Genomic DNA, 20,358 nt, shown 5'->3' on the forward strand with positions numbered 1-20,358 from the left:
GATATGGGCAGTGGGTGCGCTCAATATTACTGGGAGTCGTTGGCTCTAGGCCTCTCTGTGAACACAGCAGGGGCATACATGTATGCACACTGGCCCCTGGATACACATACATCGACATTTTGGATGTATGTGTGTCTGCATTTGAAATCATGAGTTAGTATTGATACCTCTGATTCCAGGCCAACTTCACACAGTTGATTTTAGCCTTCTTCTTTTCCTTGTAATCTGTTTTTCCGACACTAAGAAAACTGGCTCTCATTATCTCCCCTATATTTTTATATTTGCAGAGCAGTTGAATTCCAGCACACACAGAAAGTAGTTTCAGAATCGCTAGCCTATAATCCTCTGAAGTTTTTGTCTTTAGCTTTATGGTAACTGGTCGCAATACTGTTTCCCAAAGCCATTTAGGTCAGTCCTTTCTTCCATGTAATTTTGTGTTTCATTGACAGTAGGGTTTTGCTCTGTTGTGGTGTTGCTATTCCTTTTTGGGTTCCCCCACATACTGATTGTTTTTAATTATTAGTTTTATTTTTGGAACATGAAAAAAGTAAGTGAAACCCTACAATGCTCTAAGACTGGGCGTTATACCCAGAGAAGTGCTTCTCCTTCCTTATCCAGGCTCCTCATGACCAGTCCCTCCTTCTTCCCAACCACCCCCTACACATAACTAACCTCTGGTTTCTAGTTTTTGTTTCCTGTATTTCTTTTTTTCACAAAGGAGGATATATGCATATTTTCTTATCCCCTTTCTTATAGGGTGGGTCACATACTGTAGATAGTCTGCTGAGGTTTGCATACACCATCATGAAAAACACGCCATATCAGTTTATGGAGGTCTTCGTTCTTTTTATAGCTGTGCCATAGTCCCTTGTATGGATGTACCATGGTTCCTTCAACCACACGTTGTTTCCAGTGGTTTGTCATTACACGGCTGCAATGAATATAACCTTCTGCGTGTGTACGTTTGTACTGTGGGAGGCACATCCTCCCAGAAGTCTCCTAGTTTAAGAGTTAAATGTGCCCTGTATGAGGTATTGCCCAGCCTCCCTCTGGAATAATGGCACTAGTTTTCATGCCCACCAGCAAAGTATGAGGAGGCCTTTTTCCTCACAGCCTCACCAGTGCAGTGGGCCATACTTTTCTTTCTTTGGGGGAGGAGAGAAATTTCATAGGTGAAAAATGATAACTCAGTGTAGTTTCAGTCTTGATTTCTATGATTTTGCTTTGTTTGGTCCTTTTTAATACATCCGAGGACCTTTTATATCCTTTTTGTGAATTGCCTGTTCATGTCTTTTTCTCATGTTTCTATTTTTTTCTGTTTTTGTTTCTATTCTATCTTTCATATTTTGTTTCTATTCTTTTTGTTTGTTTGTTTGTTTGTAACCTCAACATTTTAGGGTATTTTTTAATATGTTAGCTATTTGTCCATGGTATATGTTATGAATATTTTGTCCCAGTTTGTCAGTTATCTTTTGCTTGTGATGTTTTTGTTACGTGAAAGATTTAAAAATTTTTACATGGTCAAATGTGTCACTCTTTAATTGCTTCTGGATTTTGAGTCCTCCTTAGAAAGCCTTTCCCTACCCATGGTTAAAGAGGAAATGGCCCACATCATGAAAATACTTTGAAACATTAAAAATGAACACATGGTAGGGTTTGTTAAAATTCACTCCAAACCAGGAAGGTTAAGACCCCTCCCTCACTCTTCTAACTGCCTGGTTGTCAGTCTTCCCAGCTGAATCCACTATCATTGCCATCTGTTACTTAGCACCAAATCACCCCATCTTCAGACTTCCCTGATCTCTTTATACTCAGGGACCCTATTTAAAATGACTCTGGGGTATTGTGTACTCTCTCACCTTCCCCAACACTTTTCACTCTGAAGTGTATTCTGTTTTGTTCTGGTGATTTTAGTAAGCAGTTACTTTAGAATTTTCTAAATTCTAAGCCCAGAATTTTCTAAATTCAAGCCCAGAATCAGTACCAGCACTTTACTTGCCTTCCCTCTTGCCTCAATTCCTTTGTTCAAGCACCTCCTAAAATTTAGCATCTTTTTTTTCCAAAGACCATTCAGGCATAGCCTCTCAGTTGATGAATCAGTGCATTCGTAGCTATGCCTTCTGCATAAGGCCTATCACAGCCAAGAGATAGGGTATGAACCTTACAGAGTCTAGTCCATCCAGCAGAACCCAGATCATATGTCATGTGAAAGAAATATGAAAATGAATCTTTTCCATATGTTGTAGAAAACAGTAGTAACAACAAAATATACTGAAATATTTTATACTTATAAAAGTGTTGGTTTTTTTCAATTCTTCCATTATGACTTCTTCATTATGACATTTATTTAAGTATATAAGATGGATTTTGTTGGAATAGTATTTTGCATGTCAATAAATTAAGAATGCAAAATCTAAATGGTGTTTGAAAGGGAAAAAACCTTTCTCTCAAGCTTCCCCTCTCCCCTTCCCTCTCTTACTCTCTCCCTCCCTTCCTCCTTCCCTCCTTCCCAACACAAACTGAAGTATAGAATCTGTCCTCAGGCTGCTGGTTTGGGAAGGTCAGAATGACCTAGCGTTATGCTTAGGAAAAAAACGATCCACCAGGAAAGCTCACGATGGAGATAGAAATTGTGGTGACTTGTTACTTTATAGCCATGCATTTCCATTTTTAATGTTGACCGGTGTGGATATTTTGATAATCGATCTACAGATGTCTCTTCACGTTGTCTCTTAATAAACGTTTACTATCTGGGCTAAGCAGTGTTGGGCCTGTTGCAGCTTCATGTAAGTCATGTACATCTGAAGGAACCTAATGGAGGCCGAGACAGTATTTAATAACACAAGCTCTTGAAATTCACACAGTGGAAGAGGAGAGTAAGTTAGAGCTGGAGGATAAACACAGAGCATTCTTGTTTCCCACCATGTTGTTTGATGGATTGATTGATTGATTATTTTTCTGTGTATTTGTTTTTTTTCAGGGACCCTCAAAGTCTGGACCCACCAGAAGTGAGCAATGCAAAACTTCAATATGCAGGCTGGGGTCCAAAAGGCCAGCAGCTGGTAAGCCAGTCAAGCTCGGGGACCAGGTTCGAACTTGATGAAGTTTACACATTAGAGGCTGAATCTGTCTCAGGACACCTGATGTCTGGGTTTGTGGGAGTCACGTTTTGGAAAAGGACACCAGAATATTTGCGTGTGTAACATGGTCATTTCTTTTTTTGTTAGAGAAGCATATTGAAATTGGGACAGTGTGCTGTGGTTCCCAGATCTGATACCCTGAAATCCCAATACCCCAACTGTAGCTGTGTGGGGATTGCAGACTCACTGTGAGGTCAGGGGGATAAGCCTGGTCAAAGGGACTGTCGATAGGAATTAGCAGACTCTCGGTATCATTGGGAGTTTCTAGTGCTGAGTGTGGTCCTAACCCTCAGGTGTCAGGCTGCAGCCAACGGCCCCCATGCTGAGTGAAGGGGGAGTAAGACTCTCTCCCAGTGTGTCCCAGCGCCAGCATCGTGGACATCTCCTCCCAGGAGGTTGCAGCGCCCCCTGCAGGAAGCCCCTGCCAACTGCGGTCAGGTGACGTGACCGGGTCCTGCTCACCGAGCCCTCCTGGTGCTGATTCTGTAAAGCTGCATCTCAAAAACTCTTTTCCTAAAATCACACAGAAAATGATTATTTTCAAAAGCTTGGGGTGAGATGGTATTGGACAGTCTATCTTCTGTGTTGGGAATTAAAATGGTCCTATTTTTCCCAGTGGTACGATTATAGTCCCTTGGTTGCACGTTCCATTGCCTTGAAATGGTTTAACAAAACGGAAGGATATGAGCCACAGAGCTGTCCTGGCTGTCACCATGGGCCCCCAGCCCCAGACACGTGGTCATCAGGATCCAGAAAGCTCATCTAGCCAATGGGAGTCAGCCAGTGAGGGGAGGCCGGGAGGCAGAGGACACTGATCCGCCCGTCAGAGCAAGGAGACCAAGCTCGCCTTTCCGCACTGGCTCTACCCCCCACACAGGGGGACCCGGAGCTTCCAGCAGGGAGCCCAGGTGTTAGAGGCTGAGTCTCCAACAGCCGATTTTAAATCCCTCGGAAATCCTGACTGAAGGTGCTTCTGGGAAGCAGATCGTACCCCGTCCATCCAGTCCTTCCGTACAAGGGACGGGGTGCCTCCACAGAGGCCGTCCCTGCTCTCCATGATCCTTGGGCGGCCTCCTGGCCGCAGCCTCGCAGGCTGGCCTCAGGGACCGTTGACTCTATGCTCATGTCACGCTTTCTAGGGGCTGGGGTGGGTCTGAGTGGTTACAGGGGCTCCACACTTGACCTCTTGGAGAGGAATTAGCCGCAAAGCCAACCTTGCATCAGCTTCTCCGAGACAGCCTCCCTGACTCCCCTCCCTGCACCGTTGGGCTCCGCTTCCAGGATTTTGTGTCCCCATATGAGCTCCCATCCCTACAATGTCCTGGTGCCAACGAAGTGTCTCACCTCCATTGGCCACCGTCATCCTGGCATCCAGTCCTGGATGGGGCCTGTAGCAGACGTCTTGGACTTCGCAAGTCCATGGGATCTTGGCCTCAACCACTCCATTTCGCTATGGTAGAAAGAAGCATTTGTAGGTCGTATAAAAGGAGACGGACATTGTTTTGTTCTGATAAAACTGTATTTAGGCCTGAAGGCTGGGGTTGCTGACCAGTGTTTTGGGGGACCGTGTGCTCTCTTGGCTGTCCTCCACTGAGCAGAGCCTGAGCCCGGGGACCAACATCCCCGTGACAGCTGCTCCTGGGGCTCACGGCCATGGCAACGGAGACCTGCAACCCACGAGCAGTCCTTGCAACACTGACAGATCCCTCATTGCCGTTTTACTTCAAAAAGTAAATATTGCTCCCCAAGGACAATCTACTCTAATTATAATGAGTCAGACTGAAGTGAGGAATTCTCCTTTGGGTACAGAGAGCACAGCTGTGGGTCAGGCTCACTAGCGAGCTTTCCGATCATCATCGCCTCCTCGTGGGGACGGATTTCAGCAGCGCGCTTGGCTCGGGGACCCCCTAAGAGAGGGAGATGGCGACCAGCACCAGGAGGAGGCTGATGGCACTTTCCCCCGTGCCTCCCTGTGACCTCCAATCAGTAGCTGTTGGCTGCTCGGATGACTTTGGTTGGACCTTCGGATGACATCAGAGTTAATGAATCCTGCCTGACTGGCCCGTTGTCAGAGGCAAGGAGACGGCAGAGGTGGGGAGGCCTCCGTGGTGCGGGGAAAGTGTCGGGGATGGCGTTGGTCTGTGAGCTCCGTTGTTCCTGACGGATGACCGCGCGCTTTCCAGAACCCGATGTACCCACCGAGCCTGAAACCAGGAAAATGGATTTGGCTAGATTCAACGGGAATCAGGGAAAAAATCACGTGTTGGTGTTGAGGTGTTGAGGAAGTGCCTTCCCCAGCTTCCCCCGCCCCATCTTTTTGTGGTCAGGGTCCATCGCTCTTTGCTCTGAAAACACGAGTTTTCCCCAGACTGTGTCTCTCTTCATCTGTCCCCTGCAGAAAAATCTGTCTCTGGGAGCTCTGAGTTTCTTTCCTCGGTCTTTTCATGAAGCCCAGGCCCTATGTGTGTCTGTCTGTCGATGTAAAGGCTTCTGCCAGCTGATTGGACTAGGATGGCATGTCTGTCTGGAGGCAGCGTTTCGTCCTACGTGTCACCTGCGTGAGGGCGTCTAGTAACCAGAGACGCCCAGGGCAGCTGGGGGACCTGCTGGGCATCTCCGGCACAGCCCTGGAGCTCCGGGCTGACAGACGTGACCAGTCTGTGGCCAGTCAGCTGGAAGGCCGGTCCTCTGTGCGTGCCCGGTTTCGAGAGCCTTCGTTCACTCACTTGTTTGCTGTGTCAGTGAGAGGCCCTGACCCCTCGCCGTGCTCCAGAGCCTGGAGGGGCAGAGGAGCGGTGTGGTTCTTCCCCCCACCCGGTGGACAAAGCGTCTACAGCCGTCAGCGCTGGCAACAGCTTCATGCCACCCTGCCCTCCCCACCGCGACTCCGTGCCCTCGGCGCACACACTCCGGGTCTTGCCCACAGCAAGGCTGCGGGACACGGTCACTGCCCTGCATGGGCGCTGGCCTTGCTTCAGCTAAGACTCGTGGGCCGTCCAGTCTGGGGACAGCGATGTCCCCTCCGCAAGTCCTCCTCCTTGCTCGTTCCCCGCTCGCTTGAGGCTCTTCCCGTCAGAGTCGTTCAGCCTCCCGCAGGAGTCCCTGCCGAGACCTTGAAGTCCTCCTCCAGGGGACTAACAGGGCCCCCGATTTCGCTGCATTCTCTCCAGCCCCACCCGCCTTCAGGCTTTGTCCCACGGCCCTCCCGCACTCAGACCCGTTCTCTGAGGTCCCTGCCTTGGGGACCTTCACAGGAGCCCTGGGCCGTCCCCACCTGCCTGGCTGGGTACACGTCCTCTGGCCTGCTGGGTCACAACTGCGGCTCTCAGTGAGTCTATCCTAAAGCAACCACGCTCTAAAAATCGGCTTCTTGTGAGTGCTTGGGCCTCGGTGTTGCGTTCTGCCCACCCCGCACCGTCTTACTGAAGGTTCTTTCTAACATATCAACAGCGAAAGAGACTGAGGCTCTCACTTCCCCCGTTCACCGTCCCTGACTCCCCAAAAATGCGTTATTCCTCCAGGAGTCAGTGGAGGGTCCAGAAGAATTCGAGCTGAAGGTTTTCGTGCTCACTCTGGGTCATTTCATAGCATTCAGTTTTCTCCTGTAGAGAAAAAATATTGATATATTTGTTTGAGAGAGAGAGAGCTCACAAGCAAAGGGGAGGGGCAGAGGAAGAGCCCAACGCGGGACCCAGTCCTAGGACCCTGGAATCATGACCCAAGCCAAAGGCAGACTCTTAACCAACTGAGCCCCCGAGGAAAAGAATACTTAGAGAAACCCCATTAGCCTTGTAAAAATTCATGCTACCGAAATTTCAGTAATTCAGCTTAAGGTACCAGATGAAGAGATTGTTCTCAAAACACCTAAATGCTCTGTGAGACGGAATGAAGAGCAGAGGGGGGCAGGCGTGAGGGTGAGGTGTGAGGGTGGGCGTCCGCGGAAGCGCTGGCAGCCACAGGGAGGCCACCTGCTTTCGGGGGGATAGCAAAGTGCAGAAGGGACAAGTGGGCACCTCTCTCCCCACCGCCGCGAGCTGCACCCCGGGAATGGGCAGGGGCAGCCAGGACACCGGCTTCTGTGCTGGGAGCAAGAGGACAGGAGCCCAGGAACAATCCAGCTTTGAACCCAGGAACAACCCAGCTTTGAGCCCAGAAACAACCCAGCTTTGAACCCAGGAGCCCTTATCCGAACCCCCACGGTCGCATTTCAACCGTCCATTCCGTCTCAGAATCTAGAGGTCCTGATTTAGAACCTTAAGAGGAAAGGAAAGTCTGTTTAGTTTGTTCTGCTTTTTAAGGGCCACTAAAAACAAAACCTTTAGGATCAAACGGGCCACATTCAGATCTTGATTCTGGCACTTACCAAAGGTACGGTCTTAACATCCTTAATCTCGCCAAGCTTTGCTTTCCTCATCTGTAAAGGCAGGTTCAGATCGCGTATCCTTGAAGGGTCACCGCATAGATTAAGTTAATTTCTTCAAAGTACATGCTGTAGAGAGTAGGATAAAGAAAGCATTTGGGAAACGAGGGCTCTGTTGTCGTTACTAGAATGATTACTTGGCTTAACCAAAATGTGGAGAGTGAGAAAAAATTAAGGATTTCATCCAATGGCTGTTTGGTGTGTGTCTCATGGTGAGTTCGGCTACACGTGGTGAAGCAGGGGGAGGAAGCCCTGGAGGGTTGGACATCCAGTGGGCTCAGTCTCTTCCCTGGCTCTTCTCCAGCTCCTAGGGGGTGAAGGATGCTGTTCAGAAAACCTGCCACCCCTCCCTGTTCCTCCAGGCCTGTAGCTCCTTTAAGCAGTTCCGCATGTGTCTGTCTCCTTAGAGAAGACCACTAGCAGGTGACAGCAGTTGTCCTCCGATGTCACCCCAGAAATTATCCCCCAAACAGAACAGACTAGGTCCTTTATTAAAGAGCTGGGCATTAGAACCCCAGAACGTAGTCCTCTTCCAAGGGCAAGTCTCTCTCCTTGAGGCCGCCGTCCCCGCTTCCTCTCACCCCCAGGCGCTGGTAACCACCATCCTACTCTTGGCATCCATGAGTTCAGACTTTTTAGATTCCACGGGAAATGAGATCATGCAGGATTTGTCTCTCTCTGTCTGACTTAGGAAATGGTAATTATGTGACGAGGAAGGGGTTAGTATTTCAAGAGACTCTCAAATCACCTTAAACTTATACAAGGTTTTGTGCCAATTATATCTCAGAGATGCTGAGGGAGAGCCTGCAGTCCTCCAGTTTCCCCTTCCCAGCCCCTCTGAGCACCAGCCGGCCTGTCCCGGGACCTCAAGCTGGGCAAGGCTTCTCCCACCTCAGACAGCCACCAGACACCTGAGCAGAAGCGGATGAGCTGCTTCCCCAAGGGCATTATTGCTCACCCAGTTCCAGGTCACCAAGGGGGCAAGCAGCGTTTTAGCGACGTTGACAAGTCCAACAAGGGGAGAGAGACTGATCTTTCCAGCAAGAGGAAATTATTTAATGAAATGTTGTAGACATGGGGAGGACCAGACTGAAGTGACATCCCATTAATAACTTATAAAAGCCTCTAATCAGTTTGGGTTAATTTGGTATTCATTGTAGAAACATTCATCATGGGCACTGAAGTCCATGACAGTAGCCAAGAAATTAATATCACCATGATGGAAATTGCCTATGTATCCTCAAATAATGGATGGAGCGGTTTAGTGAGTGATTTACTAGCTCACTGGGGGTACCCTTCAAGTTTAACGCAATATGCCAGCTCTTCGTGTCCCCATGGCACTCAGCCACTTAATGTGTCCTCAAGTACGTATGCTGAGTTTTTGTCACTTAGTCTGAGTGGGGGGCAGCATGACAGAGCTGCCTGACGGTCACAGCTGAGGAGTGAGTGGAATTAGGATGCAGCGGTGGGACTTGTTCCTTCCACCAAAGGACTCTCTGAAGACACGGGGATTTCCAAACACATAAGCAACTCATAACTCTGGGATTTGGGAGGAACTGAGGGAAACAATGTAAATAGTAAACTGGAGTTTAAGAACTCGTTGTCCTGCCGTGTGAGTACAGGGGAGGCACACGGGAGAAAATCCATTCTTAAAACAATACAGAACTACATAGTAAGAGTCACCGAGACACGCCACATGTTAGCACAGAATTCCTTCTACAGAGAGTCCAACAGCGGTACACACAACACACTCAGAGCACTGCTGTCTAGAAATGATAGTTTGTAAAGGCCATCAGTATCCTAAGTGTTTATAGGAGAGTGATTTAGCAAAGCATGGCCATGGACAGGATGAGCTGTTATTAAAAAAGGTAGATAGACTGTATGTGACCTTGGGAAATGGAGCATCTATTAATTAGTGTTAGGACTAAAAATAAGGTGTTTGGTATATGTTTTGTATGCGGGAAAGATAATTATTTTGGTCTGGCTGAACTGGGCCCATTTTTATCCACTTCTCAAAGTTCCCTGATACTGGAAATGTTCCTGGAACGTTATATATATTCATTTAAAATGGGGAAAAGAGAAAAGTCATTGTAAGATCTGAGCTGTGGGAATCCTGGCGGACACACAGTCGGTGGGTGTGTACGCAGCCTCATGCAGGCTGGGGCACAGGCCGTTCTGGGGGTGCCGTCGTGAGGAAGCCAGTCCCCGGCGGTGACCGTGCCCGTGGTTCCGTGGGCTACAAAGCTCTATGCAAATGTGTCCTTTCTCCTGTCTCTCTGGCAAACCCTTAAGACAGTATTTTCCAAGCAAGGCAATTAAGAAGAAGGTGGAAAACCAGGCCTGACCTCATTATGCATGTCGGTCTGGAGCATAAACTTAGTTTCCTCCCTCATCAGAGCTCCCGAATGCAATTGCACTGGAAACCCGTGTATCCATCCTAGGACGAATCTAATTTAGAAGGTGCCTGCATCAACGTGGAACCATGAGGTCAGAGAATTTCAGGATAGTCCATCAAATAGAATTTAAAAGCAGGACCAGAATGGTCTGTGAAGGAAAAGTGCGTTTACTGTTGGCTTCCTTAAATCATCTAAGCAGGCAGTGATAAATTAAAATGACCTTTTTTGACCCACGATGGGATGCCCAGGGTGGAGGCCACAGTCCTATCCGCAGCCCCAGGCAGACGTCCCCCATCACACGGAGAGCAGGCTCTGGCCACGTGAGGATTTGTCCAGGTGCCTAAGAGGAGCTCTGAGCCATTTATGCTGCTAAGTGTTCTTCTTTGTGTCCGTGATGGGCTTTCTAGACCATCTTGTGAACGTCTCCCATTCGAGCGGAGGGAATACCTCTTTATCACGAGCCCTAAAATGTTTTGCAATCAGAAAATGTCAAGAGAACGGTTCCACATCCTTGTCTCCGTAGAATAACCATGATTTCTTCTTCCTCTAAACTGCTATAACTTCATCCATGCCATGGACACTAGCAGACCAACACGGGTCTCTTGATTTTCTTATTCAACTCTTTCAGTTTTGAATAATTATCTCCCAGATCCCATGTAAGCTGCTCAAGGACAAAGGACATTTTCTACTGCATTTTGATCACCAACAGCCCATTGCTCTGTATCTTGCAGAATACAGGTTTTCAACAAATACCTGTTAAATGAATGATATCCAGAAGGGAAACTAAATTAAATGTCAGATTTACAGGCATAAGATCCCAAATTCATAGAAATTGGAAAAAGCCAGTGTCATAAGCTGAAACTCTTAAGATTTAACAACTTGTCTGATATTTACTTGGCTCCACAGATTATGAGACAGTATGAAAGGACTTTGGGATTTGGGGGTCAGACTTTTCTTTTTTTTTTTTTCCCTTGAACAGTTTGTTATACTATTAATCATCTCCAAACAAAGACGTGAGTCTTCACTATTTTTTTTTAAAGATTTTATTCACCTATTTGACAGAGATCACAAGTAGACAGAGAGGCAGGCAGAGAGAGAGGAGGAAGCAGGCTCCCTCCCTGCTGAGCAGAGAGCCCGATGCGGGGCTCGATCCCAAGACCCTGAGAACATGACCTGAGCCGAAGGCAGAGGCTTTAACCCACTGAGCCACCCAGGCGCCCCGTGAGTCTTCACTATTAAAATTTATCAAGAACAGGCAGGCTGACCTAAACCTTCTGACCAAAGAGTTGGAACTTTGGCTTTCCAGAGGAATTTCAGAGACTAAAACCACCTCTGCGCTTACCCCACCAAGACACCTAAGGTGATTTTGTCCTGTTTAACATCAGACTTGCTGATGAGCCTTCCCCGCTTACCCTCCAGTGAGGACGTCTGGACTGGGGAACGACACGAGATACTTAGCGCCCAGCACCAGCAATGTTTAGCGCACTTGAAACTGGATGCTTCCAAGAACCTTGGAGAGATTTTATCAAACCTAAGCCAATTACTTGCAAATGATTCCTTCTGCCTTCTCTTCGAAACAGACTTCACGGGACTCCTTCTTTATAGCATGTTGTTAGCCTTTATTAATTATTGCAAACCAATTACAAATATGAGAAAGGCTCATATAAAGGTTCCTTTATTAAGGAACTTCCCTGACACGCTGTTTTTCCATTCTGCCCTGGCTGTGTTCATTGCCCGTGAGGTTTTCTGTTACCTGACTCCTGGGGAGCGTGGGTCGACTTTAAATTTACATTAAAAAAAAAACTATAATTTTGATGTAAACTTAAGTTGCATTCTAAAAAGAACAATATTACAAGGGAGCACAGATAGCCAAAGAGTCAATTAAGAACACAAGCAAACAAACCAAAACAAAAAACAGATCCCGGGCGTCTGGGTGTCTCAGCCAGTCAAGCATCTGACTCTTGGTTTCAGCTCCTGTCATCATCTCAGGGTTGTCAGAGCGAGCTCCGTGCTGGGCGTGGAGCCTGCTGGAGGTTCTCTCTCGCCCTCTGCCCCTCCCCCCCAAAAAACATATTCGTTTTATTTATTTTGGACTGTGTTTGTTTTTATGTATAACAAGGTTAAAGCCTAGTTCAGCTACTTCCACTTACAAAGAACACATAGCAAATCCGTGCGTTGACCTTTCTGTTTGTTCTTCAGTTGGGAAACCTGACCGTTGATCTGAATGGTTCTAGTTTTTACTATGGTGGCTTCAGTGGCCATTAGTGGCTGGAAGTGTGTTTTCATTTCCTCAGTTGGGTCTGAGTTAATGAGTGTAAATGTGCAGGGGATGAGCCGGGTCCCGGCCCCACTTGTCTGTGGCCTTGCCGCCGAGCTTTGTGCCGGCGGAGCAGGGCCGCGGGGTCTGTTCCCACGAGAGACAGGCCTGCGGTGCGTCCCGCCCTCCACGGCCGCACAGGGCTCTGCTTGGCTGTCACCTGGCCTCACCCGGTTTCTGCCACACCTTCTGTGCATCCTGTGGCCGTACCCGCTACTCAGGCAGAGACACCCTGGTCTCTTCTGCTGCCCAGATCTGAAGGGCACACTCGACTCCCCACCTTCTCTTCCCTGTCTTGATCCGGCAGCAGCCGGTGAGTTCTGCGGTCTTGGCTGAAAGCCGTCCTTGCCCCTCCGTTCCCACCGTCACCTCCCCCCGGGTTCCTGTAACAGCTCTGCCTGCCCGTCTCCCTCCTGGAATCCACTCCTGTTCTAGAATGTCCTCCGGTCTGCAATGGGGTGACCATGCCAGCTTTCCCATGAGAGCCGTTCCATTCTTGCGTGGCCCTGAAGGAGGAGGCCCCAGCCCTGATTCCTTCCTGGGGGTGTCCCCTGCTGCCACCTCCCTCCCTCGCACCCCATGTGCCCCGGCTGAGGACAGCTGCGGTGAACTGCATCCAGCCCCTGGAACTCGACCTGCCGCCGTCAGTGGGACACGCTCCTAATCCCCAGCTCAGCCGGACTCCCCGCCGGCCGAAACCACATTGCCTTCCTGATCTCGGCTCACTCCTGCGTTTGCCCACGTCGTCCGCCTACAGCCAAGACTGGGCTGGAGACCCTCTGCTTCCTCTCCTCCCCGTGCTGTCCTCCGTGTCACCCCGGGCAGCGACGTTCTGCTGCCTTGTTGTCTTCCCTCGCGGACCGCAGGCCCCTTCAGAACAAGCTCCCGCCTGCCCCGGGTTTACAGCCCTGACGCCCGGGGGCTGCGGACCTGTCAGACGCTGAATGAGGAGCTCGGTTCGGGCGTGTTACCCACCAAGGAGCAAGTCAGTCCCCTTCCCAGTAGCAGCAGTCCCCCAGTGTCCCACGTCCTGCTTCGTCGGCTTCCCCCTCTGGTAGACGTTTGCTGACTTCCGTCCTGGGCCATCACCCGTGGCAGACCCCCTTCTCTCCGGACCTTCCCGGCCTCCGTAATCACCGATGGCATCGCCTCTACGCCCCGGCTCAGCCGCATTCCAGTCAACTCCCAGATTTTCAAAGAAATTATAGTAGCATAAACACATATGCATGTCATTAAGCTTACTTTCTCCGTAGCCATAGGCACTCTTGTGTTTTTTAAGTTAACTGAGACGTGTGAATATTTAATGGAACTTGCATGACTGAAATGTCGCCTCAAGTCACAGATTCCTGTAAATCGGATCACCCCAGGACAAGGTTCATGGTGGCTCAGTGAATTCTGTCTTTTAAATTTCCTGTGTTCTGCTTTATAAGATTAGCTGACTCCAAAGTCTTCCTCCCAGAAAGTACAGATTAATTAAAAAAAAAAAATGAATTAACGGGTCTGGGGAAAGCAATCTGTTGTAGACTGAGGTCACCGGCTGCGGCCTCGCTGCGGCCCCTCCCATTAGCTCCTAGCCGCGCAGGTCATCGCCCCGTGTCCCTGGTGGACCGTGTCTGGCTGGAAATCGGTGTCAGAACCCAGCCCGCCACCAGCCGGGGCTGCCTTTTGCCTGCGTCAGCCTGACTGTGGTTTCCCCGTGAAGTGACCGTTGTCAGTCATTTCTCCCAGTAACTCTGAAGTTTATTGGCTGCGAGCCAACTGTCTGCCTGTAGACATTTCGTGGAACAAAAGGGCTTTGGTGCAGATGCTGGTTCAGAGGAACCGCTCTCAGCTGCGCTACAGTAACTCTGGAAGGACCCACATGTGGGCGTCACGCCCAGAGGTTCCCGTGGGTGGAGACCTGGTGGGGCTCAGGCGTCAGGCTGCGGGAGAGCTCCCGGGAGCCTGTCCTACGCAGCCGGATGAGAGCGCCAGGGGCCCAGATGCGGGCAGGAGGGGACTGGGAGGGCTCGTAAACAAGCTGGGAAGCCTCACAGCCACGTTCCAACTTCATGGCAAAACCAAGAATCGGTGAGATTACAGAGGCTGCGTCTTGAACCCCCAGGCCTGTAACAAAGGAGTGTGTTTACATGGACATTGCCGACCACTAGGACATTTCCAGCGAGACTGTCCCTTCCAAGAGGCAGCCGGACCCCATCAGACTGGGAGGTCGCTACCTGCCACACTCCTGGTCCCTCGGTGCCGTGCAAGGTTAACATTAAGACGTCCCCAAACTGTTTTTTCTTTCCCTTCTCACTGTGGGCGAGGGGTCCTTGTCCACATGGATGTAGATGTTCCACACAGTAACCACTTTCTGTGTGATGGTCTCCAATCAGACCTACAAGCAGTAACGTACACTAGAAGGACAGCCTGAAGGAACAGAGGCACTGGGCTGGGGCGGCAGGCTGTCCCCGCGCGGTCGCATCGGCTGGGACACAGGACAGAAGGACACAGCGACCCCTTCCTTAGGGCTTCCAACAGGCCAGGCGAGGACGCCCCTGCCATTTATGAACTTTGAGGGGGGGCTTGCTGTCAGACCCGCTGCTCCAGCTGACCTTGCACCTATCGGCGGAGCCGAAGCGGCCCTCCACCAGGCCACCGTTACAGCAGGACGTTGCGTGGGCTACACAGTGGGTAGTCACATGACTTCTGTACCGCATGTGCCTCGGTGCGCCCAGTCCCCTGAGCATGTTCTGGGGAAATGCCCTGGCGGTCTTTGGCACTTTGTGTGCAAGAGTGTGTGTGTGTGTGTGTGTGTGTGTGTACATGTGCACAAAACACACACACGCAGAATTTAAAATAATAATTCAGTTCTTTTAAGAACACTTTTGGAGAGGGGCATCGGGGGGCTCCGTCAGTTGAGCATCTGACTCCTGATTTCAGCTCAGGTCTTGATCTCAAGGTCGTGGGATCGAGACCCGTGTCAGGCTCTGTGCTCAGCAGGGAGTCTGCTTGGAATTCATTCTCTCTCTCTCTCTCTCAAAATAAAAATAAATGTTTAAAAAAAAAACACTTTTGGATGATTAGTTGGAATTACATTGTTTCTACCCCAGCTGAGAGAGAATTTATAAACTTAAGCTACTGAATTTTCCCATACATGGTAGAGTAACCAATTTTTTGACTTTTTCAAAAAAATGAAAATGTCTCTTACTAGAATTTTATCATTTTCTCCATAAATTGTTTCCACACATCTCACTTAAATGTATTCCTAGGTATTGGATATTTTTGGACCTGTTTTATGTTTTTTCAGATGTGACTTTTTAAATTTATGTTTGCTGGCGAGCAGAACCACAGTTTCACTTTTCTTATTGATTCTGTTCTAACAGCCTCGCCAACCTCCTTTAATTCCAATAATTTATATATGGCTTTTCTCGGATGATGGACTGAGACAACCGTGTCCCCTCCAAATGATCCCCGATTCCAGTGTTCCTCTTTTGCCCTGTGCGGGGCTCCTGTTCCCCGTCGAACGTCTTGCGCTCTCTGGGACAGCCAGGGTCAGTGGGCTAGGAGGGAACTGTGGGGACCCAATCAGCATCTCGTGTCATTCATACGCAAGATGCTTCTGAGGTTCCCTGTTCCCTGTTCAGCGGGACGTGGCTGCAGGCTGTACGGGGCACGGGCTCAGCCGGCTCGAGGAAGGTCGCTTCTGCTTCCAGATTGCACGGAGGTTTCCTTTGCTCCTTTGTTTTCTTTGCTCCTACTGTTGTGTTTTGTGTTCTGATTTTCTCAACGGGAATGGATTTTGAACTCAGTGTGTTTTCCGCTTCGCCCGAGATGATGGTGTGGTTTCGTCTTCTCGTCCGCCAAAGGGAATGTTGTACTGATCAGCAGGAAACCAGCCTGAGGCCACCAGGATTAGTCCCACCAGTGATGGTGCATTTCCTTCTCTACGTGTGTATTTTGCCGCACTTTTAAGACGACTGTTCTGTAGGATTTTGCATCTGTGTTTGTGAATGAAATTGATCCGCTGACGGTACATCCCACTAGTGACCTTGACTTAGAAGACTTGACTGAAGTGGTGCTTCCCCAGGGGCGAACACAAAACTAGGTACGAACTCCTCTAACTTCAACGCCGAATGTCATTTATCACGAACGCCAACAAACCGACACGACCAGCCAGCCGCACGCAGTAGCGTTGGTTTTCGGGGCTGGAGCTGGAACAAAACCGTGCGTGTGGCGGTTGAGAACAGGCTATGGCACAGCCTCACCTGAGCACGGCCTTCATTTTTCAGGCCCGTGTTGCCATCTTGTGACTGCATTTCTGTGATTTTTCTTTCCTTGACCTGCTGAGAAACCATTTTTGGACTAACACAGCCCTGATACTGCCACGTCGCTTGGCAGGAATGTAGCATTTATTGACATTATCAAGTTCGCCCGTGTTCTCTCCTCACCGGCCCACGGTGTCAGAGTGGTAGTGCATAGCAGTGTGCTCGTGAAGACAAACCCAGGGGTTGCACGTGCTGATGGTTCTTGCCTACTAGGCCTTCCGGTGGTTGAGAAGATCTCATAGTAAATGATGAAGAGTTGTGTCAAAATAAACACAGGAAGCTTAAAAGTCCTTGAAAAGAGCCTTTGTCCTCAGACTCCTTGCTTATGGCCACTCAGTTTAAGAAACATGCATCTGGGGGGGACAAGATGGCGGGGTACTAGGAAGAGGCGTCTTTTCAGCTGGTACCCCAAAGTGAGCTGATTACCTACCAAAGAACTCTGATCACCCATGAAATCAGCCTGAGATCAGAATTATACACGTCTGGATCTCTACAGGGGCAGAAGACGCCAGTGAGCAGGTAAAGCGGAATGGGAACAGCGGACTGATATCGGAAGATAAACAAAAGGGGGAGGGAGCCACCAGAGGCGACCGGTGCAAAAGTAATACCCCGATACGAGCGAGAGTGCCCTGCGTCTGGGGACCAGCATTAACTCGGAGACTGGTTGAAAGCACTCCAAAAGAGCAAAGGATCGCGGGGGCAAACTGTGGGAATCGGGGCGGCTAGGGACAGGGGCTTGAGTCCCCGGTCCCAGACGGCCTCCCCGGCGCGGAGGCAGAGAGAGTGCGGCGGAGAAACCGGCTCCTGGTCCCTAAGCCGCCAGCGTGCCCCAGAGCGCGGGGTTCCGGCTCCTGTGAGGGGATGGGAGCCGGTCTGCAGAACGCGCGCTAGCCCTACCACAAAGCTTGAGATGCGCGTGCACGTCGCTCCAGCTCTCCTGGGTTTCTAAGGCCCTGGGGCACTTCTTGACCCGGGCCATTGTTTCAAAGTCTAAGCCTCGCGTCCGCGAAACTCTTCCCCGGACAGAGGCGCGCAAAAGCCCAGCCTGCGGCTTACGGACCAGCGCCCCGTTCTCAGTGCCCCAGACGCGCGCCCGACCCACAGCCGCCTCTGAAAAGAGGTGCGCGCAAGCCGGGCACTCCCAGCCCCGGCCAGCGGCAAAATCTCAGTGTGCGATCGCTGCTTGGAACCTCTCTGGCGGTCAGGAGCTCCCAGACAGCCACCACTGCCTTGGCTTTGGGGACGAGCAAAAGATCCTGCGCCCCCAGGGTCTTTAACTTGGAACCTGCACTGCCAGCATCCAAGGGGGAATTTATTCAGCTTCTGCACCCAGACTGAGGCTTCTCTCTGAGACGGAGATCAGGAAGTGTTCCAGGGTGCACCTTGACTGCACCAGAGTTGATACATCCAGCTACATCTGTTCAGTCTTCTCCCACCAAAATGACTAGGAGGAGGAATGCCCAACAGAAGAAAAATACAGAGGATGGACCTTCCGCAATAGAGCTAATGGCTATCAACATAGACAATATGTCGGAAAGAGAATTCAGGCTAACAATTATCCAGGCAATAGCTAGGTTGGAGAAAGCCATGGATGACCAAACAGAATTGATTAGAGCCGAACTGAAAGCGACCAGACAGGATGTTCACAATGTTAGGGCGGAGCTTAAAGCTACCAGGGAGGAGGTCCACAATGCTCTCAATGAGTTCCAATCCAATCTAAACTCTCTCAAAGCTAGGGTAACTGAGACAGAAGATAGAATTAGTGATCTGGAAGACAAACAGATAGAGAGAAAGGATCAGGAGGAAGCCTGGAACAAACAGCTTAGATCCCACGAAAGCAGAATTAGGGAAATAAGTGATGCCATGAAGCGTTCCAACGTCAGAATTATTGGAATTCCTGAAGGGGAGGAGAAAGAAAGAAGTCTAGAAGATGTCGTGGAACAAGTCCTTCATGAAAACTTTCCGAATCTCGCGAATGAAACCAGCGTTCATGTACTAGAGGCTGAACGGTCTCCACCCAAGATTATACACTCCAAAAAAACATCACGACACCTGATAGTCAAATTGAGAAATTATAATTGTAGGTATAATCTCTTGAAAGCTGCCAGGGCAAAGAGGCTCCTTACTTACAGAGGGAAGCCCATCAGAATAACGTCAGACCTGTCCACAGAGACCTGGCAAGCCAGAAGAGGCTGGCAAGATATATTCAGGGCACTAAATGAGAAGAACATGCAGCCAAGAATACTTTATCCAGCAAGACTGACATTCAAAATGGATGGAGAGATAAAGAGTTTCCAAGACCGGCAAGACTTAAAAGACTATGCAACCACCAAGCCGATACTGCAGGAAATATTAAGGGGGGTTCTATAAAAGAGGAAAAATCCCAAGAATAGCATTGAACAGAAATATAGAGACAGTCTACAGAAAGAAAGACTTCAAAGGTAACTCGATGTCAATAAAAACGTATCTATCAATAATCACTCTCAATGTGAATGGCCTCAATGCACCCATAAAACGGCACAGGGTTGCAGATTGGATAAAACGACAGGACCCATCCATATGCTGTCTACAAGAGACCCATTTTGAACCTAAAGATACACGCAGACTGAAAGTGAAGGGGTGGAGAAGCATCTTTCATGCCAATGGGACTCAAAAGAAGGCTGGGGTAGCGATTCTCATATCAGATAAATTAGACTTCAAACTAAAGACTGTAGTCAGAGATACAGAAGGACACTACATAATCCTTAAAGGGACTATCCACCAAGATGATCTAACAATTGTAAATATCTATGCTCCCAATATGGGAGCAGCCAATTACTTAAGAAAACTGTTAATCAAGATAAAGAGTCATATTGATATGAATACACTAATCGTAGGTGATCTTAACACGCCTCTTTCAGAATTAGACAGATCATCGAAGCAGAAAATCAATAAAGAAACAAGAGCATTGAACGACACATTGGACCAGATGGACCTCATAGATATATACAGAACATTCCACCCTAAAACAGCAGAATACTCATTCTTCTCAAGTGCACACGGAACCTTCTCCAGAATAGACCACATACTGGGTCACAAATCAGGACTCAGCCGATACCAAAAGACTGAGATTATTCCCTGCATATTCTCAGATCACAATGCTTTGAAACTGGAGCTCAATCACAAGGAAAAGTTCCGAAGGAACTCAAACACCTGGAAGCTAAAGACCACCTTGCTTAAGAATGCTTGGATCAACCAGGAGATCAAAGAAGAACTGAAACAATTCATGGAAACCAATGAGAATGAAGACACTTCGGTCCAAAACCTATGGGATACAGCAAAGGCGGTCCTAAGGGGAAAATATATAGCCATCCAAGCCTCGCTCAAAAAAATTGAAAAATCCAGAACACACCAGCTGTCTCTACACCTTAAAGAACTGGAGGATCAACAACAAATCAAACCAACTCCACACATAAGAAGGGAAATCATCAAGATTAGAGCTGAGATCAATGAGGGAGAAACCAGAGATACAGTAGAACGTATCAATGAAACTAGAAGCTGGTTTTTTGAAAGAATCAATAAGATCGATAAGCCACTGGCTACACTAATCCAAAAGAAAAGAGAGAAATCCCAAATTCATAAAATTATGAATGAAAGGGGAGAGATCACAACTAACACCAAGGAAGTAGAAACAATCATCAGAAGTTACTACGAACAGTTATATGCCAATAAGCTTAGCAACCTTGATGAAATGGATGCATTCCTGGAAAAATATAAACTACCAAAATTGAACCAGGAA

The 20,358-nt window shown here is 48.9% G+C and overlaps 1 protein-coding gene across 4 annotated transcripts in view; it reads left to right on the forward strand.

Annotated features, from left to right (window-relative positions):
* Positions 1–20,358, forward strand: part of DPP6 (dipeptidyl peptidase like 6) — a 791,001-nt gene that overhangs the window by 634,658 nt on the left and 135,985 nt on the right. For all 4 annotated transcript variants that reach the window (XM_044246903.1, XM_044246901.1, XM_044246902.1 and 1 more), the window contains exon 7: positions 2,981–3,062. In XM_044246903.1, coding sequence (XP_044102838.1) covers positions 2,981–3,062 — 82 coding nt within the window. The remainder of the gene's footprint in view (positions 1–2,980; positions 3,063–20,358) is intronic.

Source organism: Neovison vison, chromosome 4 (genome assembly GCF_020171115.1).
Source record: "Neovison vison isolate M4711 chromosome 4, ASM_NN_V1, whole genome shotgun sequence".
In the NCBI taxonomy this organism is placed as follows: Eukaryota; Metazoa; Chordata; class Mammalia; order Carnivora; family Mustelidae; genus Neogale; species Neogale vison.